Source organism: Girardinichthys multiradiatus, chromosome 6 (genome assembly GCF_021462225.1).
Source record: "Girardinichthys multiradiatus isolate DD_20200921_A chromosome 6, DD_fGirMul_XY1, whole genome shotgun sequence".
Taxonomy (NCBI): Eukaryota; Metazoa; Chordata; class Actinopteri; order Cyprinodontiformes; family Goodeidae; genus Girardinichthys; species Girardinichthys multiradiatus.
This window is the reverse complement of record NC_061799.1, coordinates 45,977,641-46,003,502: the sequence shown is the minus strand read 5'-3', so window position 1 is coordinate 46,003,502 and position 25,862 is coordinate 45,977,641. Positions and strand designations below refer to the sequence as shown.

General features: G+C 42.6%; 1 protein-coding gene across 3 annotated transcripts; it reads left to right on the top strand.

Annotated features, from left to right (window-relative positions):
* Positions 1-2,298: 2,298 nt before the first annotated feature.
* LOC124870193 (protein disulfide-isomerase TMX3-like) lies at positions 2,299-25,741 on the top strand. 3 transcript variants are annotated; one of them, XM_047368724.1, is made up of 16 exons: positions 2,299-2,984; positions 7,137-7,194; positions 9,300-9,342; positions 9,425-9,548; positions 9,636-9,681; positions 13,256-13,336; positions 13,445-13,544; positions 13,768-13,845; positions 13,927-13,993; positions 14,159-14,257; positions 24,636-24,693; positions 24,768-24,821; positions 24,898-24,954; positions 25,025-25,154; positions 25,220-25,288; positions 25,450-25,741. In XM_047368724.1, the coding sequence occupies exons 1-16, from the start codon at positions 2,951-2,953 to the stop codon at positions 25,543-25,545; spliced, it is 1,194 nt and encodes a 397-aa protein (XP_047224680.1). In that variant the 5' UTR covers positions 2,299-2,950; the 3' UTR covers positions 25,546-25,741. The 3 variants fall into 3 exon arrangements, with proteins under 3 accessions (XP_047224680.1, XP_047224679.1, XP_047224678.1); XM_047368723.1 differs by having other exon boundaries at positions 2,838-2,984; positions 24,898-24,930; positions 25,360-25,741; XM_047368722.1 differs by having other exon boundaries at positions 2,841-2,984; positions 25,360-25,741.
* The last annotated feature ends 121 nt before the right edge of the window (positions 25,742-25,862 follow it).

Below are 25,862 nucleotides of genomic sequence, written 5' to 3'. Positions count from 1 at the left end.
ACACCTTGGCTTCACCTAGAAATTCTGTCCATAAAAGTTATGAACACATCCTGGCAATGTGGACCCAGCCCGTATCAAAGGGGCTGGTACCCCATACTCCCGGGGTAACCCTCACTGGATTCCCTGAGGGACACGGTTGAACGCCTTCTCTAAGTCCACAAAGCACATGTATCTTCTCCCGCAGCAGATCAATAAGTACTGGTGCCCCCCAGGGATGTGTTCTATCCCCACTCCTCTTCTCTCTGTACACAAATGACTGCACCTCATCGGACTCGTCCATGAAACTCCTTAAGTTTGCAGACGACACCACTGTCATTGGACTGATCCAGGACGGTGATGAGTCTGCATACAAACAGCAGGTGGATCGGCTGATACACTGGTGCTGTCAGAACTACCTTTAACTCAACCCACTCAAGACTGTTGAAATGGTGGTGGACTTTCGGAGAACACCACCCCCATACACCCCCCTCACCATCCTAAACAACACCGTGTCGGCTGTGGACCACTTCAGGTTCTTAGGAACCACCATCTCTGAGGACCTGAGATGGTCTTCACACATAGACACTGTTCGAAAGAAGGCCCAGCTGAGACTGTACTTCCTGAGGCAACTCAAGAAGTTCAACCTTCCACAGGAGCTGCTGGTCATCTTCTCCACTGCTATCATTCAGTCTGTCCTGTCTTCATCCATCTCAGTGTGGTTTGGATCATCCACAAAACAGGACAGGTCCAGACTGCAACGAACAATTAGGTCTGCAGAGAGAATCATCAGGGCTGACCTTCCCACCATCCAGGACTTATACAGGTCAAGGGTCAGGAAAAGAACTGCTAAAATCTTTGCAGACCCACCATGGAGTACGTCACCCAACCAAAGGAAAGCTCCGTGTTGTATTTGACTGTGCATGCACGTATAAAGGAACATTGCTTAAGAGTCAACTTCTGCAGGGCCCAGATTTAGCCAACTCAGTCATTGGGGTCCTCCTCAGGTTTAGAGAAGAGCCTGTTGCTGTTTTGGCTGACATCCACGCCATGTTCCACCAGGTGTGGGTTCCACACAAACATGTCAACTTTCTGCATGTCAACTTTCATCTGGTGGCCAAATGGAGATGCAAACAATGAACCACAATACAGGATGAGAGCACACTTGTTAGGAAATAATAAAGGAAATGGATTTGGACAGGAACCAGCTTCCCCTAGAAAGATTGCTTGCAATGGAGTGGTGTGTTGAAGGCGACACGCTCATCTTCAGAACTGCAGTGCAGGATTGCCCACACATGGAAGAGGCATCTTATCTGTGCTCCACTTGAGTTTTTGTTCCCTTTTGTTATCCCAGCTAAGTTGTTGTTGCAGGAGCTAAGCGGGATGAACTTAAAGTGGGATGAGCCAATGCCATTAATGCTCTCTAAACACTGGTCCAAGTGCTGCTGCTGTGCTTGCTGTTCGTGTGGATAAGATGTTGAGAGAGCGAGCTCCAATTAAAACTGGAAAGGTCACTGTTTTGGACTGATAGCACTACTGTAATCAAGAACATCTTAAACGAAACAAGATTCAATTCAATTCAGTTTTATTTATATAGCGCCAATTCACAACACATGTCGTCTCAAGGTTCTTCACAACAGTCAGGTTCATACGTTCTAATGAATCGTAACCATTAAACAGTTCAGTCAGATTCAGTTATTTATTCAAATCTGATAAAAAGTTTTTCTATCTAAGGAAACCCAGCAGATTGCATCCAGTCAGTGACTTGCAGCATTCACTCCTCCTGGATGAGCATGTAGAGACAGTGGACAGTCACTGGTGTTGACTTTGCAGCAATCCCTCATACTGAGCATGCATGTAGCGACAGTGGAGAGGAAAAACTCCCTTTTAACAGGAAGAAACCTCCAGCAGAACCAGAACCAGGCTCAGTGTGAGCGGCCATCTGCCACGACCGACTGGGGGTTTGAGAGAACAGAGCAGAGACACAAAGAGAACAAAGAATCACTGATCCAGGAGTCCTTTCTATGGGAAGGGAAAGTAAATGTTAATGGATGTAGCTCCTTTAGTCGTTTCATCTAGAAAGAAAGAACAGATAAACTCTGAGCCAGTTTTCAAGGTTAGAGTCTGAAAGAGATCACATAGAGTTAGTCACAGTAGAAGCTCAGTCAGTAGCCATGTCTAGGAGAGAGAAAGGGTTAAACACTAAAAGACAGGGCCATGTGGATCATCTGTAGAAGGTGAGCATTAAGTTGTTGCCAGCAGAAGCTCGGACGATGCCCCTCTCCAGAAAGGTGTCACAGGTAAACACAGAGTCAGGCCAGGTGTAGCTTGGACTAGTTTTTCAGCGTCACTCCTGGACAATTGGTTTTGGATCAAGTGGAGCAAAAGCTGCGTCATCGTGCATGATTCAGCAGCTAATTGGTTTCCTCCTCCACCTGAGCAGCTGTTGACCTGCTCTGCTCATTGTTAGGCTGTCACCTAATCTCCGCCCTAAACAGAGATTATTCTCTTCTCTGTTGCTCAGTGGGAGCCGATTACTCTGTCTGAGCATAATTTACACAAACTGGGCTGGACCCCAGCCCAGGTGGGCCCAGCCTAGCTGGGGATGGGGCCCAGCAAGCAGGTGGACGTGGACTAATGTATTCAATGCTGCGCTGCAGTTGAAGGGATAAACCCACTAGCCTTAAAGGGCTGCACTCATAGAATCAAAAAGTTCCTGTCTGAGTTTAAACACTCATTAAACTTAATTAATTCAGGATCGTTAATCTGTTCTGATCATATGTCTGGGCTCTCCTCCTTTCTGTCTCTGTCCCTCTTAGCTTTGCTGCCCCCTGCTGGTTACGATTGCTCCTGCAGTGTTCCTGTTGGTGCTCAATGATGAATAAAGTTGGATTGGATTGAACCTGTTAATCTGTGGGATTAGTCGGGCGTTCAGACTGTCAGCAGATTATCTGTTAATCCCACTTCAGTCGAGATGTCGGTCCAAAGGAACACGGTTCTGCTCTCAGGTAAGTCCTCCACACAACTCTGCTCACTTTACAGGTTCTGTAGAGTAAGGCTGAGCCAGAACCAGGAGAAACAAAACCCAAGAGAGACACTGAACCTCATAGAACTGCAAGGGTCACAGGGTAACAGGTAAAACCTGAGAAGACATACAGGATTAGGAGCAGACAACAATAGAACCAAACAGGAACAGAACCAGACAACAATAGAACCAAACAGGAAGAAAACCAGACAACAATAGAACCAAACAGGAACAGAACCAGACAACAATAGAACCACACAGGAAGAAAACCAGACAACAATAGAACCAGACAGGAACAGAACCAGACAACAATAGAACCAAACAGGAACAGAACCAGACAACAATAGAACCAAACAGGGAGAAAACCAGACAACAATAGAACCAAACAGGAAGAAAACCAGACAACAATAGAACCAGACCGGAACAGAACCAGACAACAATAGAACCAGACAGGAACAGAACCAGACAACAATAGAACCAGACAGGAACAGAACCAGACAACAATAGAACCAGACAGGAACAGAACCAGACAACAATAGAACCAAACAGGAAGAAAACCAGACAACAATAGAACCAGACAGGAACAGAACCAGACAACAATAGAACCAAACAGGAAGAAAACCAGACAACAATAGAACCAAACAGGAAGAAAACCAGACAACAATAGAACCAGACAGGAACAGAACCAGACAACAATAGAACCAAACAGGAAGAAAACCAGACAACAATAGAACCAAACAGGAAGAAAACCAGACAACAATAGAACCAGACAGGAACAGAACCAGACAACAATAGAACCAAACAGGAAGAAAACCAGACAACAATAGAACCAGACAGGAACAGAACCAGACAACAACAGAACCAGACAGGAACAGAACCAGACAACAATAGAACCAAACAGGAAGAAAACCAGACAACAATAGAACCAAACAGGAAGAAAACCAGACAATAATAGAACCAGACAGGAACAGAACCAGACAACAATAGAACCAAACAGGAAGAAAACCAGACAACAATAGAACCAGACAGGAACAGAACCAGACAACAATAGAACCAGACAGGAACAGAACCAGACAACAATAGAACCAGACAGGAACAGAACCAGACAACAATAGAACCAAACAGGAAGAAAACCAGACAACAATAGAACCAGACAGGAACAGAACCTGACAACAATAGAACCAGACAGGGACAGAACCAGACAACAATAGAACCAGACAGGAACAGAACCAGACAACAATAGAACCAAACAAGAAGAAAACCAGACAACAATAGAACCAAACAGGAAGAAAACCAGACAACAATAGAACCAGACAGGAACAGAACCAGACAACAATAGAACCAGACAGGAACAGAACCTGACAACAATAGAACCAGACAGGGACAGAACCAGACAACAATAGAACCAGACAGGAACAGAACCAGACAACAATAGAACCAAACAAGAAGAAAACCAGACAACAATAGAACCAAACAGGAAGAAAACCAGACAACAATAGAACCAGACAGGAACAGAACCAGACAACAATAGAACCAGACAGGAACAGAACCAGACAACAATAGAACCAAACAGGAAGAAAACCAGACAACAATAGAACCAGACAGGAACAGAACCAGACAACAATAGAACCAAACAGGAACAGAACCAGACAACAATAGAACCAAACAGGAAGAAAACCAGACAACAATAGAACCAGACCGGAACAGAACCAGACAACAATAGAACCAGACCGGAACAGAACCAGACAACAATAGAACCAAACAGGAAGAAAACCAGACAACAATAGAACCAAACAGGAAGAAAACCAGACAACAATAGAACCAAACAGGAACAGAACCAGACAACAATAGAACCAAACAGGAAGAAAACCACACAACAATAGAACCAAACAGGAAGAAAACCAGACAACAATAGAACCAAACAGGAAGAAAACCAGACAACAATAGAACCAGACCGGAACAGAACCAGACAACAATAGAACCAGACAGGAACAGAACCAGACAACAATAGAACCAGACAGGAACAGAACCAGACAACAATAGAACCAAACAGGATCAGGAGCAGACAACAATAGAACCAGACAGGAACAGAACCAGACAACAATAGAACCAAACAGGAAGAAAACCAGACAACAATAGAACCAAACAGGAAGAAAACCACACAACAATAGAACCAGACAGGAACAGAACCAAACAACAATAGAACCAAACAGGTAGAAAACCAGACAACAATAGAACCAAACAGGAACAGAACCAGACAACAATAGAACCAGACAGGAACAGAACCAGACAACAATAGAACCAAACAGGAAGAAAACCAGACAACAATAGAACCAAACAGGAAGAAAACCACACAACAATAGAACCAGACAGGAACAGAACCAAACAACAATAGAACCAAACAGGTAGAAAACCAGACAACAATAGAACCAGACAGGAACAGAACCAGACAACAATAGAACCAAACAGGATCAGGAGCAGACAACAATAGAACCAGACAGGAACAGAACCAGACAACAATAGAACCAAACAGGAAGAAAACCAGACAACAATAGAACCAAACAGGAAGAAAACCACACAACAATAGAACCAGACAGGAACAGAACCAAACAACAATAGAACCAAACAGGTAGAAAACCAGACAACAATAGAACCAAACAGGAACAGAACCAGACAACAATAGAACCAGACAGGAACAGAACCAGACAACAATAGAACCAAACAGGAAGAAAACCAGACAACAATAGAACCAAACAGGAACAGAACCAGACAACAATAGAACCAGACAGGAACAAAACCAGACAACAATAGAACCAAACAGGAAGAAAACCAGACAACAATAGAACCAAACAGGAAGAAAACCAGACAACAATAGAACCAGACCGGAACAGAACCAGACAACAATAGAACCAGACAGGAACAGAACCAGACAACAATAGAACCAGACAGGAACAGAACCAGACAACAATAGAACCAGACAGGAACAGAACCAGACAACAATAGAACCAAACAGGATCAGGAGCAGACAACAATAGAACCAGACCGGAACAGAACCAGACAACAATAGTACCAAACAGGAAGAAAACCAGACAACAATAGAACCAAACAGGAAGAAAACCAGACAACAATAGAACCAAACAGGAACAGAACCAGACAACAATAGAACCAAACAGGAAGAAAACCAGACAACAATAGAACCAAACAGGAAGAAAACCAGACAACAATAGAACCAGACCGGAACAGAACCAGACAACAATAGAACCAGACAGGAACAGAACCAGACAACAATAGAACCAGACAGGAACAGAACCAGACAACAATAGAACCAGACAGGAACAGAACCAGACAACAATAGAACCAAACAGGATCAGGAGCAGACAACAATAGAACCAGACCGGAACAGAACCAGACAACAATAGAACCAGACAGGAACAGAACCAGACAACAATAGAACCAAACAGGAACAGAACCAGACAACAATAGAACCAAACAGGAAGAAAACCAGACAACAATAGAACCAAACAGGAAGAAAACCAGACAACAATAGAACCAGACCGGAACAGAACCAGACAACAATAGAACCAGACAGGAACAGAACCAGACAACAATAGAACCAGACAGGAACAGAACCAGACAACAATAGAACCAAACAGGATCAGGAGCAGACAACAATAGAACCAGACAGGAACAGAACCAGACAACAATAGAACCAAACAGGAAGAAAACCAGACAACAATAGAACCAAACAGGAAGAAAACCACACAACAATAGAACCAGACAGGAACAGAACCAAACAACAATAGAACCAAACAGGTAGAAAACCAGACAACAATAGAACCAAACAGGAACAGAACCAGACAACAATAGAACCAGACAGGAACAGAACCAGACAACAATAGAACCAAACAGGAAGAAAACCAGACAACAATAGAACCAGACAGGAACAGAACCAGACAACAATAGAACCAGACAGAAACAGAACCAGACAACAATAGAACCAGACAGAAACAGAACCAGACAACAATAGAACCAGACAGAAACAGAACCAGACAACAATAGAACCAGACAGGAACAGAACCAGACAACAATAGAAGGTGGTGCCGGTTCTGTTAACATTTGTTCTCTGTGTCTTCAGTTCTGCTCCTGGTGTCGATCACATCAGGGTCAGCATTCGTGGAGGAACTAGATGACACGTAAGTCAGATCAAAAAATTGACTTGTCAGAGTTCTAGACGGTGGACCAGGAACAGATCAGTCCAGCCAGAGGTTTTGTGTGTAGAACCTGCTCTAACACAAGACAGGATTGATCACACTGGTTTGGACCAGCAGGTTCTCCTGTTGAACACAGAATTGGTTAAAACTTGTCCTGTTCATACATACACTGTTTATATTCACTGAAAATATGTTTAACATGTGGGAAACATGATGACAGGGTCCAACAGAACATCAGAACAGAACAAGACTACAATATGTAGACTACAGTTCAGTTGGACAGTGCCAATTCACAACACATCAACTCAAGGCAGCAACAATCTACTCAATGTAATCATGAAGTCAGATTCCAAGTTAAACACATTCAGTTGATCCAAATTATCACTTTATTGTTCAAATTGGATAAAAAGTTTTTCTATCTAAGGAAACCCAGCAGATTGCATCCAGTCAGTGACTTGCAGCATTCACTCCTCCTGGATGAGCATGTAGAGACAGTGGACAGTCACTGGTGTTGACTTTGCAGCAATCCCTCATACTGAGCATGCATGTAGCGACAGTGGAGAGGAAAAACTCCCTTTTAACAGGAAGAAACCTCCAGCAGAACCAGAACCAGGTTCAGTGTGAACGGCCATCTGCCACGACCCACTGGAGGTTTGAGAGAACAGAGCAGAGACACAAAGAGAACAAAGAAGCACTGATCCAGGAGTACTTTCTATGGGAAGGAAAAGTAAATGTTAATGGATGTAGCTCCTTTAGTCGTTTCATCTAGAAAGAAAGAACAGATAAACTCTGATCCAGTTTTCAAGGTTAGAGTCTGAAAGAGAGAACATAGAGTTAGTTACAGTAGAAGCTCAGCCTAACTCTATGTGCTCTATAGCTACTGGCTGAACTTCTACTGTGATTGACTCTATGTGTTCAGTAAATCGGCTGAGCGTTTAGTGCTTCATTTGTCCTGCTTTGTGCCGTTAAAATGCTTATTTGTGCGGAGATATTCTGATTTTTTATTTTGTCACTCTCCTTCTCTGGCCGCACTGACAGGTGTATTCTCCCTCTTCGTCCCTAGTCTGGTTTAATGGCCTTACATGCCACCTTCATTTATTTTTGCGCGTTCCAAAGCAAGTTTGCTCCTCCTCCTCGTTCCATGGCGCCATGGCAGAAAGCGTGAGAAATGTAGGAATTTGGTAGGCTATATTTCTATCTCTGTGTGAAGCTGTTGGCTTTTATGTGCCTTTCACTTTCCTGCTGGTACACTTAGATTTCCCCACTGTGGGACAATAAAGGATATTTCTATTCTATTCTATTTTATTCTATTCATCCCCACTGAGTCAGAACTCTGTTGAAACACCTTTGTCTGCAAGTCCAGCTCCAGGTGTTTCAAGGTTTGTTGCCACCAACTTTGAACATCTACAGACAGAACTTTTTGTTGATTCTTCTTTGCTGAACAGCTCAAGCTCAGTCAAATTGGGGGGGAAACATCTGTGGTAAATTTTCAAGTCTTGGCACAGCACTCAGTTGGATGCAGGTCTAGACTTTTACTAGGCCATTCTAACCCACAAATGACACCATCCCATTTTATGGATGGTTAACCTGCTGGAAGGTGAACCTCCACCCGAGTCTCAGGTGTTCTGCAGCATCTAACAGGGTTTCTTTTAAAGATTGTAATGAATTTAGCTCCTTCCATTTTCCCTTCAACTCTGACCAGCTTCCCTGTCCCATAGCATGATGCTGCCACCACCTTGTTTCACTTTGGAAAGGGTGTGTTCAGGGTGATGCGCAATGTATGTGTTGTGGTAGGAAGGGGACAACATGTGGAGACGTTTTAGGGGTATGTATACTTTCTGAAGCTCTGTACTTCTCATGACTTTGGCCAACCGAGGATCCAAACTAACAGATTCTGATCTGAGCAGGTTCTCTCACCATCATTCTTCTGACGGTGATCCAGTTTCCTCCTGCCGCCCCACAGCTGACCCAGTTCTCTCCTCTGGAGCTCAGACCACCTGGCTGAGCCTGCTTCACAGATCACCTTTCACCATCACCTGTCCCATGAATGTTTATTACTAAGTCTGACACTTATCATCTGTTTTCAGCTTCATGGAAACAAAAGAACCAGATGAGATCTGGCTCATCCAGGTACTTTTACTCTTTCTGACTTATTAGTGTACTCTGATTACCCTGTCAGTAGTCTCATTACTCTGATTTCCTGTGTCCTCAGTTTTACGCCCCCTGGTGTTCCTTCTGCAAACAGCTGGATCCTGTATGGCACAAGATTGGATCAGAACTCCGGAGTCTTGGTTCACCGATTCGCGTTGGCAAATCAGATGCTACAGCCAACACTGGTCTGTACCTTTAAAATAAAAATATGCACTAAATCCTAGTTGGAGATTCTGTCATCTGTTTTATGATCTGTCTCGGTTCTCCCACAGCTTTGGCCAAAGAGTTCAAAGTCCGAAATTATCCTGCCATCCTCATGTAAGTTCCCATTCTGACATCACTCTGTGTCAGCCAGTTACATGCGTTTTTCATTTTCCTTGGGTTTTGTGTAGAAATGCTCTTTGTTTACATACAGGTCCTTCTCAAAAAATTAGCATATTGTGATAAAGTTCATTATTTTCCATAATGTCATGATGAAAATGTAACATTCATATATTTTAGATTCATTGCACACTAACTGAAATATTTCAGGTCTTTTATTGTCTTAATACGGATGATTTTGGCATACAGCTCATGAAAACCCAAAATTCCTATCTCACAAAATTAGCATATCATTAAAAGGGTCTCTAAACGAGCTATGAACCTAATCATCTGAATCAACGAGTTAACTCTAAACACCTGAAAAAGATTCCTGAGGCCTTTAAAACTCCCAGCCTGGTTCATCACTCAAAACCCCAATCATGGGTAAGACTGCCGACCTGACTGCTGTCCAGAAGGCCACTATTGACACCCTCAAGCAAGAGGGTAAGACACAGAAAGAAATTTCTGAACGAATAGGCTGTTCCCAGAGTGCTGTATCAAGGCACCTCAGTGGGAAGTCTGTGGGAAGGAAAAAGTGTGGCAGAAAACGCTGCACAACGAGAAGAGGTGACCGGACCCTGAGGAAGATTGTGGAGAAGGGCCGATTCCAGACCTTGGAGGACCTGCGGAAGCAGTGGACTGAGTCTGGAGTAGAAACATCCAGAGCCACCGTGCACAGGCGTGTGCAGGAAATGGGCTACAGGTGCCGCATTCCCCAGGTCAAGCCACTTTTGAACCAGAAACAGCAGCAGAAGCGCCTGACCTGGGCTACAGAGAAGCAGCACTGGACTGTTGCTCAGTGGTCCAAAGTACTTTTTTCGGATGAAAGCAAATTCTGCATGTCATTCAGAAATCAAGGTGCCAGAGTCTGGAGGAAGACTGGGGAGAAGGAAATGCCAAAATGCCAGAAGTCCAGTGTCAAGTACCCACAGTCAGTGATGGTCTGGGGTGCCGTGTCAGCTGCTGGTGTTGGTCCACTGTGTTTTATCAAGGGCAGGGTCAATGCAGCTAGCTATCAGGAGATTTTGGAGCACTTCATGCTTCCATCTGCTGAAAAGCTTTATGGAGATGAAGATTTCATTTTTCAGCACGACCTGGCACCTGCTCACAGTGCCAAAACCACTGGTAAATGGTTTACTGACCATGGTATCACTGTGCTCAATTGGCCTGCCAACTCTCCTGACCTGAACCCCATAGAGAATCTGTGGGATATTGTGAAGAGAACGTTGAGAGACTCAAGACCCAACACTCTGGATGAGTTAAAGGCCGCTATCGAAGCATCCTGGGCCTCCATAAGACCTCAGCAGTGCCACAGGCTGATTGCCTCCATGCCACGCCGCATTGAAGCAGTCATTTCTGCAAAAGGATTCCCGACCAAGTATTGAGTGCATAACTCTACATGATTATTTGAAGGTTGACGTTTTTTGTATTAAAAACACTTTTCTTTTATTGGTCGGATGAAATATGCTAATTTTGTGAGATAGGAATTTTGGGTTTTCATGAGCTGTATGCCAAAATCATCCGTATTAAGACAATAAAAGACCTGAAATATTTCAGTTAGTGTGCAATGAATCTAAAATATATGAATGTTAAATTTTCATCATGACATTATGGAAAATAATGAACTTTATCACAATATGCTAATATTTTGAGAGGGACCTGTACTGTGATCGTGGATTTCCTCAGAAGCTCTGCTGTCCACAGGTCAACCGTCTGTTCACTTCATTTCTACAGCATTTCACACTCCAACTGGGTCCTACTTATGAAAAACTGTGGTCAAGTTCATTTTGTCATTCCGATTGGTAAAGAGTGTTGTATCTCAGGAGACTCCGCTGATTGCATAGAATCACTGAGTTTACAGCAATCCATTTGGACCAGAACATCCAGTGTCAACTCACAGATACTCTGCATCCCACCTGTTTTACAACCCTACTGTTCAGGGAGATGGTAGCTAAAAGTCAGTGGCCATGCTGAGCAGTAGGAGGGAGTGGCTGTGGTGCATTATGGAATATGTAGTTGGACTAAACCCTGCTTCATCATAGTAATAATAATAATATTATTTTCTTGCAGTCCTGATACAACAGTAACTGAGTCAGTCTGAATGTGGCCTGAGAGCCTTAACCTATAGGTGATTATTTAATCGCTGACACTCAGGACTCAAATTAAAAACATAGTCCAGGTGTCTCTGGTGTCTCTGTCCACGCTGTAGCTCAAGAATCTATTGCTGACCGTATGTGCTCACACAAAATGAAGTGTCTTTGGGTGACTCCCGGCTTCATGAACGCCACACATCAGAAAGGCCAGCAAGCTAACTCTAGACCAGACTTAACATCTGTTGTGTTGTTTATGAGGGGGTGGGGTTCGGTCTGTGGCTGACAGGTGTCAACAGGTAGGCAGGGATGGTGGGCTGGGTGGATTTTGCAGCTCTAAAGAGGAATTCATCTCTCAGTCTGGTGGTGCAGACTGAGAGATGGAGCAGTATAAAAAGTCCATTGCCTAGAAAGGTGTGGTCATCAGCGATACATCTTGTCTTCTTCTGGATCTGTCCCATATACCAAGTCTAGATTTGGAAGTGGACTTTCTACAATCTCCTGTGCTGTTTTTACCACCAGGGCCAAGTTATTTCTTGTACTGTTCATCTGCTGTACCACACTGTCATGCTAAGACAGAGAATGCTATCTACTGTCGGTCTGCAGGGGTTCAGAGGCAGCCGAGACGCAAGTGCAGTCCATTTTAGCTTCCTGAGGAAGAAAAGCCTTTGTTGGGCTTACCTGACCAAGTGTGATGTGTTCAGAGACCAGGTCAGGTCAGATTTCACTGGATGTTATATGCACAATCTACCGCCTCCACATGTATGAAGAGAAGCGTGTGTTCTGTCTTCCTGGACCTCCTATAGTTCACAATGACTTCTTTGTTCTTGCTGGTGTCCAAGGTGAGGTTATTCTCTAAACACTATTGTGTCAAGTGCTGGATCTCCTATTCTGTAGAGAGTCTCATCACTGTCCAATATAAGCCCCGCCATGGTGGTGTCGTCCATAAACTTCATGACGTGAATGACAGAGCAGTCATGTTAGTAAAGAGAGTGAACAAGGCAGGCCGATCACACAGCCCTGCGGTGTGCCCATGTTCAGAACCTGTATGGGACTTGTCCAGCTCCCCATTTTCACCAACTGAGGCCAGTTGCAGAGAAAGTCCCTAATCTTTCCTGTTATCCTGTTATTTTAAATGATAAGACTATTGAAAATACTTGTAGGCTGGTAAACTTTAAATAAATTCTGGTCAGTCTGAAATATAAATCTGTAAAAACAAAACAAAAGACAAATGGTTTATTATAGTTCCTATTATATAGCAATAGTACAATATCACTTCCACATATTTTGTGGGTTGTTCTTGTCAAAGTCCTCCTTAATGCGCTGCAGGGTCACTTTGTTTTCACACTTACTTGCTTACATAAAAACATACCTGGAAGTGGTCATACCTTGCAGGAAGCCCGTATGATCTCATTGTTTCTACAGCTCTGTTCTCTCTCCAGGTTGAAGAACAATGTGAAGTATAACTATCCAGGATCAAGGACCAAAGATGGAATTTTGGACTTTGCTGACCGGGTTTCAGGGTGAGTTTGGAACATGATCATGACAATCTTTCGATAAAAATAATAACTATTAGCATGCAGTGATGTCACAGTGACGTTAGTAAGATGCCAGTCTGTGATGTCGTTTAGGCCGCTGGTTCGTTCTCTAAGCAGTACGCGCCTCTTCCAACATGCCATCAACCGCCATGATGTCATTGTTGTTTACGTAGGAGCAACATCAGAGCTCAAGGTGCTCACACACACATATACTACACACACTACGCACACACACTACACACACCAAAGTGTGTGTGTCCTGAACCAACATACACACCAAGACAGGAAACAGGGCCAGCAGCTTAAGATTGACCACAGACCTCTGTTCTTGTAGAAGGTTTCTGTTTGTTCCCACTAGAACCATTTAAACCCATTCAGAACCCCATTTTGGAGCCATAACTGATGTGTGTTTGCAGGGAAATTTGACAGCTGCAGCGGAGGAACTAATTGTCCACACATACTTCTTCTCTGCCAGTAGAGAGGTTCTACCAAAGGTGGGACACCCTGAGGAACGTTGGTTTGTTTGGTTATCAGATGTTTTCAGAGACTGCTGTTGACCTCTGACCTTGTTTCAGGAGCTGACCCTGACTTCTCTGCCAGCTGTGCTGCTTTTTAAGGATGGGACCCACTTCATTTATGACAGTAAGACATGTTGGTCAAGCTGTGAATCTAACACCAGTGATGTGACTGATCCACATTTGAAGAGGTGTTACCTGATTAGATGACATCACCTTAGATTCCTCCAGGTGTGAGTTTGTGAGTGATCCTCAGGTGGACTCAGACCCACCGGAGTCTTCTGTGTTTCAGAGGAACAAGACGGAGAACTTAAGTCATGGATCAAAAGAGAACGCTTCCCGAACGTCTTTCTGATTGACAGCTACACTCTGTATGCCATGGGGGAGTCAGGTAACAGCAGCACACCTCTAACAGCATGATGTCATCTCACACAGGAAGACTCAATGTTTTAGAGCTGAGGCTGTTTCTGACCGGATTCTGTGTTGGTCACTCAGTCCAGATGCCTGATTCTCCACATGCTCAGCTTGTCTTATAACCCTGTTAGGTTGGTGCTGAACTCACAAGGACCTCCAGATATTCTGGAAGGTTCCCTGAGCATGTAGCCACACAGTGTTGAACATCTGACATCCTCTGTCAGATGTTTTAGTCAGCTTAAGTAGACGTCTGACACCAGGTTTAACTCAACAAATAAAAAACTAAGAGGAAGAAAAAATCCTGCTACCCAAAGCCTGCTATTATATCCAAGCTTCTGCTGGCAACAACTTAATGCTCACCTTCTACAGATGATCCACATGGCCCTGTCTTTCAGTGTTTAACCCTTTCGCTCTCCTAGACATGGCTACTGACTGAGCTTCTACTGTAACTAACTCTATGTGCTCTCTTTCAGACTCTAACCTTGAAAACTGGATCAGAGTTTATCTGTTCTTTCTTTCTAGATGAAACGACTAAAGGAGCTACATCCATTAACATTTACTTTTCCTTCCCATAGAAAGTACTCCTGGATCAGTGCTTCTTTGTTCTCTTTGTGTCTCTGCTCTGTTCTCTCTAACCTCCAGTCGGTCGTGGCAGATGGCCGCTCACACTGAGCCTGGTTCTGGTTCTGCTGGAGGTTTCTTCCTGTTAAAAGGGAGTTTTTCCTCTCCACTGTCGCTACATGCATGCTCAGTATGAGGGATTGCTGCAAAGTCAACACCAGTGACTGTCCACTGTCTCTACATGCTCATCCAGGAGGAGTGAATGCTGCAAGTCACTGACTGGATGCAATCTGCTGGGTTTCCTTAGATAGAAAAACTTTTTATCTATATAAATAAAACTGAATTGAATGGAGCTCAGAGGGTTGACATGATTCAGGCTCAGAGCAAATATTAATTCGTCAGTTTTTAAGAAGGAAATGTTTTCTGTGAGGTTAATAGAACATAATCTGTCAGTATGTTAATTCATTTAAATTCAATTTAGTTTATTTATATAGCGCCAATTCACAACACATGTTGTCTCAAGGTTCTTCACAACAGTCAGGTTCATACATTCCAATTAATCGTAACTATTGAACAGTTCAGTCAGATTCAGTTATTTATTCAAATCTGATAAAAAGTTTTTCTATCTAAGGAAACCCAGCAGATTGCATCCAGTCAGTGACTTGCAGCATTCACTCCTCCTGGATGAGCATGTAGAGACAGTGGACAGTCACTGGTGTTGACTTTGCAGCAATCCCTCATACTGAGCATGCATGTAGCGACAGTGGAGAGGAAAAACTCCCTTTTAACAGGAAGAAACCTCCAGCAGAACCAGAACCAGGCTCAGTGTGAGCGGCCATCTGCCACGACCGACTGGGGGTTTGAGAGAACAGAGCAGAGACACAAAAAGAACACAGAAGCACTGATCCAGGAGTACTTTCTATGGGAAGGAAAAGTAAATGTTAATGGATGTAGCTCCTTTAGTCGTTTCGTTTCATCTAGAAAGAAAGAACAGATAAACTCTGAGCCAGTTTTCAAGGTTAGAGTCTGAAAGAGAGAACATAGAGTTAGTCACAGTAGAAGCTCAGTCAGTAGCCATGTCTAGGAGAGAGAAAGGGTTAAACACTAAAAGACAGGGCTATGTGGATCATCTGTAGAAGGTGAGCATTAAGTTGTTGCCAGCAGAAGCTTGGTCGATTCCCCTCTCCAGAAAGGTGTCACAGGTAGATACAGAGTCAGGCCAGGTGTAGCTTCTAGGAAGAGAATAGAGAGAACAAAGTTAAAAGCTGAAATAACAGCAAATAATGCAGAATTAGAGAGCAGTATGAGAATGTAGCAAAGAGAGTGAAAGTGGTCATTATGTCCTCCAGCAGCCTAAGCCTATAGCAGCATAACTACAGAGATAGCTCAGGATAAACTAAGCCACTCTAACTATAAGCTTTATCAAAAAGGAAAGTTTTAAGCCTAGCCTTAAAAGTAGACAGGGTGTCTGCCTCACGGACTAAAACTGGGAGCTGGTTCCACAGGAGAGGAGCCTGATAACTAAAGGAGCAGCATTTTGAATCAGCTGAAGGCTTTTAACTGCATTTTGTGGACATCCTGATAGTAAAGAATTAGAATAGTCCAGCCTTGAAGTAACAAATGCATGGACTAGTTTTTCAGCGTCACTCCTGGACAGGATATTTCTAATTTTGGCAATGTTCTGGAGGTGAAAGAAGGAAATCCTAGAAACCTGTTTAATATGGGATTTAAATGACATGTCCTAGTCAAAGATTACACCAAGGTTTTTACTTTATTACTGGAGGTCAATTTAATGCCATCCAGGTTAAGTGATTGACTAAGCAGTTTCTTTTATAAAGACTCCGGTCCAAAGACGACAACTTCTGTCTTGTCTGAATTTAGAAGCAAAAAATTTAAAGTCATCCAAGTTTTTAATCTTCAAGACATGCTTGTAGTCTATCTAACTGGTTGGGTTCATCAGGATTTATGGATAAGTAAAGCTGAGTATCATCAGCGTAACAGTGAAAATTTATCCCATGCTGCCTAATAATTTGACCTATTGGAAGCATATATATAGTAAAGAGAATTGGCCCAAGTACTGAACCCTGTGGTACTCCACAATTAACCCTGGAGTTTAAAGATGATTTATCATTTACATGAACAAACTGGAATCTGTCAGACAGATAAGATTTAAACCAGCCTAGTGCTGTTCCCCTGATCCCTACAGCATATTCCAGCCTTTCTAAGAGAATATTATGGTCGACTGGATCAAATGCAGCACTGAGATCTAACAGAACCAGAACAGACACAAGTCCATTATCTGAGGCCATAAGAATATCATTAGTGACTTTCAGCAGAGCTGTTTCAGTGCTATGATGAGCTCTGAAACCTGACTGAAACTCTTCAAACAGGTCATTGCTGTATAAATGTTCACACATTTGATTAGCAACTATTTTCTCAAGAATTTTAGATAAGAATGGAAGATTGGATATAGGTCTGTAATTTATTAAGTCATCTCGATCAAGCGAAAGTTTCTTAAGTAAAGGTTTAATTACAGCTACCTTAAAAGGCTGTGGTTCTGATCCATTTACTAAAGATAGATTAATCATATCTAAAATGGGGCTGGTAATCAGAGGGAACACTTCCTTAAATAATTTGGTTGGGATTGGGTCTAACATACAAGTTGAAGGTTTAGATGAAGCTAATATTTCTGATAACTCAGGAAGCTCCACAGGATCAGAACAGTCCAAACACAAATCAGGTTCTGCAGTTATTTCCAATGTTGTCTCACTTGCTGAGGATGAAGTAATTATCTTCGGGAGTATGTCAAAGATTTTATTTTTAATAGAATCAATTTTATTTAAGAAGAATCCCATAAAGTCATGACTGCTAAGAGCTAAGGGAATGGATGGCTCAACAGAGCTATGACTCTGTGTAAGTTTAGCAACTGTACTAAAGAGAAACCTAGGATTATTCTTGTTCTCTTCTATTATTGATGAGAAATAAGCTGTTCTAGCTTGGTGAAGTGTCTTTTTATACAACAGTAGGCTATTTTTCCAGATTAAGTAGGAATCCTCTAGGTGTGTAGAGCGCCATTTTCTCTCCAATTTTCTAACATTGTGCTTTAAAGTACGCTGCTCTGAATTAAACCATGGAGCTAGCCTCCTATGAATAATTACCTTCTTTTTCAAGGGGGCTGCATTGTCTAATGCATCACGCAATGATGAAGAAACACTATGAACAAGAGAATCAATTTGTGAAGGGGAAGAAACAAAATTATTGCCCTCCACTGTGTTTTTCTGTGACAATGAGGAAATCAAAAGTGGAACAGATTCTTTAAAGGTTGTTACAGCATCTGATAATGATCTACTACAATGAAATTTAATTTCAGGTGTGGAGTACTCGGTTAAATTGAACTCAAAGGTTATTAAGAAATGGTCAGACAGGACAGGGTTACGAGAGAATATTGTTATGTCTTTACACTCAATGCCATATGTCAACACAAGGTCCAGAGAATGAAGACAAAGGTGGGTAGGTTTGTTAATGTTTTGATCAAAGCCAATTGAGTCTAAGATAGCATTAAATGCTATATTTAGGCTATCACTTTCAGCGTCTACATGAATGTTAAAATCCCCAACTATAATAACTTTATCTGTATTTAACACTAAATCAGATAAAAGGTCTGAAAACTGATCTAAAAATTGAGAGTAAGGGCCTGGTGGACGGTACAAAACAACAAACAGAAGAGGTTTTAGTGCTTTGCAATTTGGATGAGGAAAACTAAGGATTAAATATTCAAAAGAGTTGTAGCTATTGATTGGTCTGGGGCTAATCAATAAATCAGACTGAAAGATGGTTGCTACTCCTCCTCCTCACCCAGTATTTCAAGGAATGTGAAAATTTAAATAATTAGTAGGAGTTGACTCATTTATAGTAACATAATCCTCTTGCTGCAGCCAGGTTTCTGTGAGGCAAAATAAATCAATCTGATTGTCACAAATCAGGTCACTAACTAGCAAAGTCTTTGAAGAGAGAGATCTTATGTTCAGTAAGCCACATTTAATTGTTTTATTTTTAGTCTGAGTTGTGTTTATTTTTATGAGATTTTCCTGATTTCCTCCTTTTAGATTATATTTTAATCTATTACATTTTGGCCGTGGGCGAGACACTGTCTTAATAGGGTAATGGGTGGGTAGCAGTACAGAAGCTGCAGAGAGGAGTGTTAAACTATGACCCTGCTTCCTGGTCTGAACCCTGGGTTGTCAGAGTTCTGGAGAACTAATAAATTCGGCCAGATTCCTAGAAAGAAGAGCAGCTCCATCCAAAGTGGGATGGATGCCGTCTCTCCGGATCAAACCAGGTTTTCCCCAAAATGTTCGCCAATTATCAATGTAGCCCACATTGTTAGTCCATTGTTTTGAACCCTGGTCTTCAAGGTGCACTGTCTGCAAGTTTTAGATGTTTCCCTGCTTTAACACACCTGATTCAGGTGACTGACATTCAGCAAAAGCCTGTTAATCACTCATCAACTAAAATCAGGTGTGCTGAAGCAGGAAAACATCTAAAACATACACGACAGTGTGCCTGGAGGACCAGGGTTAAATAACATTGTAAATCATATCCAATGGTCAGGTAAAGCAGCCTCAGAGTTTTTCCTCAGGCGGTCCCAGTACACGGTACTGTTGGGTCTTCTGGTATGATGGCTCCTGTGTATGGTCCTGCCGCTGCTGGTTGCCAGCATATATCTGCACTGTAAAATGTTCTTCCAGTAATTAATAAATGATTATTGCTGAACCACTATCCACAATCCAGAAACCTGGACTTCTGTTTCTGACCAAGACCTAGAAGCCAGACTTGGACTTTGCATCTCTCGGTGAGCCGTGTCCTAGTGGGTTCTCTTTCCTTGGCCGAGCCATGGATGAGGTCTCACTATAAGACCAGAACCAGACCAGAACTTGATGAGTCAGGTGATGGAAGGAGAAGGAAGAGTGATGAATCAATTAATCTTAACGACTCAGCCAGCAAACAAAATAATAGTGGGCAACACAGCTGTGAATGGGATCAAAAACTTCTGCAACAAGAAAAACACAGAAATTATGATTGGTACCAGTAACGTGGTGTCCGATATCTCAGAGAATATTCTGGCAATCACACAAACCCCTCCTGATCCTCGAAAACATTGTCGTACACTTTGGACCCATGAATGACATAGCTAAGAAAACATCAGAAGTATTGAAGAAGGAGGATTTTATTCGTCTGCTGAATAAAGTTGGAGGTCTCAGTATCAAGGTGTTTCTCAGCGGACACTTTGCACCGATCTTCTGTGGAGATTAGATTTTTTCCAGACTTCTGATGATTAATAAATGGTTGAAAAAAACATGTGCCACCACACATGTGAACTTCATCGACAACTTTAATATTGTTTGGGAAAAAAGACAACTCTTCAAGCAGGATGGTTTCTGCTAGAACAAGCCGGGAGTCAGACGTCTCACATCTGATCTCTTCTATTCAGTAAATAATCCGCCAGCAGCTTCGACCTTCAGCAGAGAACATGGAGTATCAACAACAATGATAACGCTGCCTCCAACAGCTCCAGCAGAAACAATCAACCAGTGGGCTGAGAAAGAGAGGTCATCACAGAAGGTCTCCCCGTCGAAATCCACAGGAGAAGTGGACCCCCCTCCGTTAAACACCCTCACCCCAGACCCCAACCTCACAGAACTCTACCATCTCTCTACTGAACCCAGTTCTTGCTTTTCTGGATTTCACTGACAACATGGAAGACGTTTTTAAGATCGGGTCCCAAATGGCGCTGACATCTTCTCCATTCAACACCCCCCGTGGCCGAGGCCCTGCTACTAAACCAACATCTTCCAAATGCCGCAGACCTCCACCACCTCTTAATCTATCTCCTCCTAATCAGGACCATCAAATCACTTCTCTGTGATACAGTCTGGGCCCCAGTGGTAACTCTATCAGAAATGATCATGTCCAGGAAAAACTTGGGCCCCTAATAGGAGATAGTTGTAAAATCTCTGTGCTTATATGTGACAGAAAGAACAAAGCTAAAAGGATAAGAGACAGTAATAAACAATCAATGAAAGCCATAAACTGTCAGATACAACCAGACACAGAGTTAATATCAGCAACTAAGTCATATAAACTGACTTTATTGAACATTAGATCTCTGTCAGGAAAATCATTTTTAATCAATGACTTCATTACTGACCATGATCTTGATGTTCTGTTTTTAACAGAAACATGTTTACATGAATTTAATGAAGCTCCCATTCTGATAGAGGCGACGCCTCCAAACTACTATTTTCTTTGTGAGAGCAGACAGCAAAGAAAAGGTGGAGGGGCCACTTTGTTTAAAGATTTATTAGAGTGTAAAAAAGTATTTCTGGGCAAATTTGACTCTTTTGAATATTTGGCTCTCTGGGTAAAGAGCCCGGTCCGAACCATGTTCTTGAATACAGGTCCTTCTCAAAATATTAGCATATTGTGATAAAGTTCATTATTTTCCATAATGTAATGATGAAAATTTAACATTCATATATTTTAGATTCATTGCACACTAACTGAAATATTTCAGGTCTTTTATTGTCTTAATACGGATGATTTTGGCATACAGCTCATGAAAACCCAAAATTCCTATCTCACAAAATTAGCATATCATTAAAAGGGTCTCTAAACGAGCTATGAACCTAATCATCTGAATCAACGAGTTAACTCTAAACACCTGCAAAAGATTCCTGAGGCCTTTAAAACTCCCAGCCTGGTTCATCACTCAAAACCCCAATCATGGGTAAGACTGCCGACCTGACTGCTGTCCAGAAGGCCACTATTGACACCCTCAAGCAAGAGGGTAAGACACAGAAAGACATTTCTGAACGAATAGGCTGTTCCCAGAGTGCTGTATCAAGGCACCTCAGTGGGAAGTCTGTGGGAAGGAAAAAGTGTGGCAGAAAACGCTGCACAACGAGAAGAGGTGACCGGACCCTGAGGAAGATTGTGGAGAAGGGCCGATTCCAGACCTTGGGGGACCTGCGGAAGCAGTGGACTGAGTCTGGAGTAGAAATATCCAGAGCCACCGTGCACAGGCGTGTGCAGGAAATGGGCTACAGGTGCCGCATTCCCCAGGTCAAGCAACTTTTGAACCAGAAACAGCGGCAGAAGCGCCTGACCTGGGCTACAGAGAAGCAGCACTGGACTGTTGCTCAGTGGTCCAAAGTACTTTTTTCGGATGAAAGCAAATTCTGCATGTCATTCGGAAATCAAGGTGCCAGAGTCTGGAGGAAGACTGGGGAGAAGGAAATGCCAAAATGCCAGAAGTCCAGTGTCAAGTACCCACAGTCAGTGATGGTCTGGGGTGCCGTGTCAGCTGCTGGTGTTGGTCCACTGTGTTTTATCAAGGGCAGGGTCAATGCAGCTAGCTATCAGGAGATTTTGGAGCACTTCATGCTTCCATCTGCTGAAAAGCTTTACGGAGATGAAGATTTCATTTTTCAGCACGACCTGGCACCTGCTCACAGTGCCAAAACCACTGGTAAATGGTTTACTGACCATGGTATCACTGTGCTCAATTGGCCTGCCAACTCTCCTGACCTGAACCCCATAGAGAATCTGTGGGATATTGTGAAGAGAACGTTGAGAGACTCAAGACCCAACACTCTGGATGAGCTAAAGGCCGCTATCGAAGCATCCTGGGCCTCCATAAGACCTCAGCAGTGCCACCGGCTGATTGCCTCCATGCCACGCCGCATTGAAGCAGTCATTTCTGCAAAAGGATTCCCGACCAAGTATTGAGTGCATAACTGTACATGATTATTTGAAGGTTGACGTTTTTTGTATTAAAAACACTTTTCTTTTATTGGTCGGATGAAATATGCTAATTTTGTGAGATAGGAATTTTGGGTTTTCATGAGCTGTATGCCAAAATCATCCTTATTAAGACAATAAAAGACCTGAAATATTTCAGTTAGTGTGCAATGAATCTAAAATATATGAATGTTAAATTTTCATCATGACATTATGGAAAATAATGAACTTTATCACAATATGCTAATATTTTGAGAAGCATTTACAGGCCTCCTAAGTCCAAAACAAACTTTATCAGTGATTTTAATGAACTTTTATCTGTGATATGTGTTGATTATGACTGTTTAATTATGGTGGGAGACTTCAACGTTCACATGGACAATCCTGAAGACAGAAGTACAATAGATTTATGTGACACTCTTAGAAATGTTGGTTTGACTCAACATGTTAAACAGCAACACACAAACAGGGACATATTTTAGACTTGATCATCACTAAGGGTCTAAACATTTCCAAGGTGTCTGTAACTGATGTTGTTCTATCTGACCACTTTTCTGTTATTTTTGAAAGCATCATCTGCAATGACTCAGTTTGCCAAAGAGACTTGATAAGAAACCGCATCTTTAAGGACGGTGCTGCTGAAACCTTTAACCAGATTTACTCTTGTACCTCCACTTTGCCCTGTAACACTGTAGATGAGCTGGTAGATTACTTTCACTCTAAAATCTTGGACATCATTGATTCAATTGCTCCAATTAAAGTGAGAATTGTTTCTGGGAAGAAAATGTCTCCATGGAGAAGTTCTCCACCAGTCAGAAGTGAAAGAAAGGAGTGTTGAAAAGCTGAACGCAGGTGGCGAAAGACTGGACTCCAGGTTCACTATATTATCTATAAAGAGAGACTATACAGATATAACCTACAACTGAAAAATGCAAGAGAATCTTTCTTTTCTGAGATCATCAGTAAAAACATTAACAATGCTGGTGCATTATTTGTCACGGTCGACAGGTTAACAAACCCTCCTGTAACTGTAGCATCTGAACTCCACTCTACCAGGACCTGCAATGAATTTGTTAACTTCTTTACTGAAAAAACCCAAAAGATCAGAGAGGCAGTCAGAACATCCACATCAACTCCAGTACCAAAGTTGTCTCCAACTAGAACTGATTTTGACAACATTTCCCAATTTCACCAAATAAACTACAAAATCTTAGAAGAAATTGTACAGCAACTAAGTTCTTCTTCCTGCTGTCTTGATCTTTTACCCACAGCTTTCCTTTAGAAAGCTTTGCCTGTCTTATGCTCCACTAATCTGGAATAAACTCCCAGAAAACTGTAAAAGTGCTGAAACCCTAAGTTGCTTTAAATCAAGGTTAAAAACTAATTTGTTTAGAGCGGCCTTTGACTATGCCATCTAAACATTATTAGTTAAGTTTTCAGTCCAACTTTTCTTTCATTTTCTTATCAATCATTTTATCATAAAGTTTTCCTTTTTTATCTTTTTTATTATCATCTTATCATTTTAATTATTCATTTTTATTCTCCTTAATTATTTGTGTTCGTTAGTTATTTAATTACCTTTATGCCACTGTAGTGTCCTTTTACTATTATGTCTTATATTTTCATGTACAGCACTTTGAATCGTCTTGCTACTGAAATGTCCTATAAATAAATTTGCCTTGCCTAATCAGAACCTCCACATATGATCCGTAACACCGTGGTATGGTATTTATGACAGAATGTGGTTCACACATTTTCAATGACAAACTTAATCACAGCACCCTCTGTGGCTGCTGGGGAGACTGCAGTTGCAGAGTAGTGCAGGTCTTTGGGGTCCCCTGTCTTGCAGACCTTTCCCTGCTGAGCACAGTGGAGGTTAATGAATGGGTCAGCAGGTTCCTGAAGAACCTGGGTATTGGGGCAGTGAAAGATCTAAAACCTGCAAAATTTGAGTTTTTAGGATTGAGTGAAGTGGCTCCACCTTTCTTCTACAGGTAAACTGGTGTTATTGGCTCTGCTGGAGGAGAGTCACCTGTGTGAAGAAAGTCTCAGGTGAGACCTCACTGTCTGTCATCCACGCGTCAGTTAAACTTCATGCTGTGATGCGTTTCCTGTCACCTGTTTAGGTATAAGCATCTGTTGGAGAAGGTGGCCACAGAGCACAAAGAGACTTACAACAGGTTAGGTTTTATTCTGAAAGCTCCTGAGAGCACACAGGAAGCGGAAGGTTAATGCTGACTATGTCTGTCTATTCAGGAAGTTCTACTTTGGCTTCATGGAGGGCAGCGGGTACATTGATGGACTCATCATGGGGTTAGTTCTCCACCTCCACCTTTTGAGGCTTGCTAAGCTCGTTAACAGTGTCTGTTCCTGCTCTTACCAGGGAGGCTGTTGTCCCCTCCTTCATTGTGGTTAACCTGTCCAATGATGGTTACTTCCTGCCGCCAGGCCCCATAGAAACAGAGCGTCACCTGCTGCACTTCCTTGATGGTGTTCTGGATGGCAGGGTAGAGGTGAGCTGGAGTAGTTTTCAGGAGACACTGGAGAGTCTCTAATTTCTATGTGATCTGCTCCTCAGGGTCAGGGAGGAAATGACTTCACTCAGCGTGTCAGACGCTTCGTTTACGAGACCAGAATGACACTAACGGTAAGAGTCATCATCAGCCCACTTCCTACTTCCTGTCTCTGCCCACACTCACTGCCCATCCTTTGTGCCAGCCGGTGTTCAGGGAAGCTCCGGTGCTCGGCTACTTTCTGATTGGCTTCCCGCTCACTGTTGGCTGCATCTTCTGTTACCTTTGCATCAAGAACCGACCCACTTCAGCTGATGACTACGAGGATGCTCCTCTGCTGGCGCCGTCGCTGCAACGCAAGAAAAAACTGGCAGAAAAGAAGTGTGACTGAGTGACCACACCAATATGTAATGTAACCAGAGTTTAGGTTCTGTTCCAGCACTGGTCTGTGTTTATGTCAAAACCTGTATCTGTCCTTAGACCTGCAAGAAAATGTTCTGATTAAACCCAGATGTGATTACAACCAGGAACTTTCATGAGTCAGTTTCCTTTTAGTAACAAATAAAAATTAACATTTGTGAAATGTCTCTGAGAGTCCAGTCAGGTCCTTGCAGAACAATTGCAGCTTCAGTTCTGTTTTCTCACTGGTTTTTTTCTCTCAGGTGTTCTTGGCTTCAGGTCGCTCTTGGTCTGCTGCACCTGCCAATA

Bases quoted from the DNA above. Each gene is read 5' to 3' on its own strand.
- LOC124870193 (XM_047368722.1), top strand. From the start codon at position 2,951: ATGTCGGTCCAAAGGAACACGGTTCTGCTCTCAG. The intron at 13,846-13,926 runs GTGGGACACCCT...ACCTTGTTTCAG, and splicing joins GTAGAGAGGTTCTACCAAAG to GAGCTGACCCTGACTTCTCT. The intron at 13,994-14,158 runs GTAAGACATGTT...TCTGTGTTTCAG, and splicing joins GACCCACTTCATTTATGACA to AGGAACAAGACGGAGAACTT.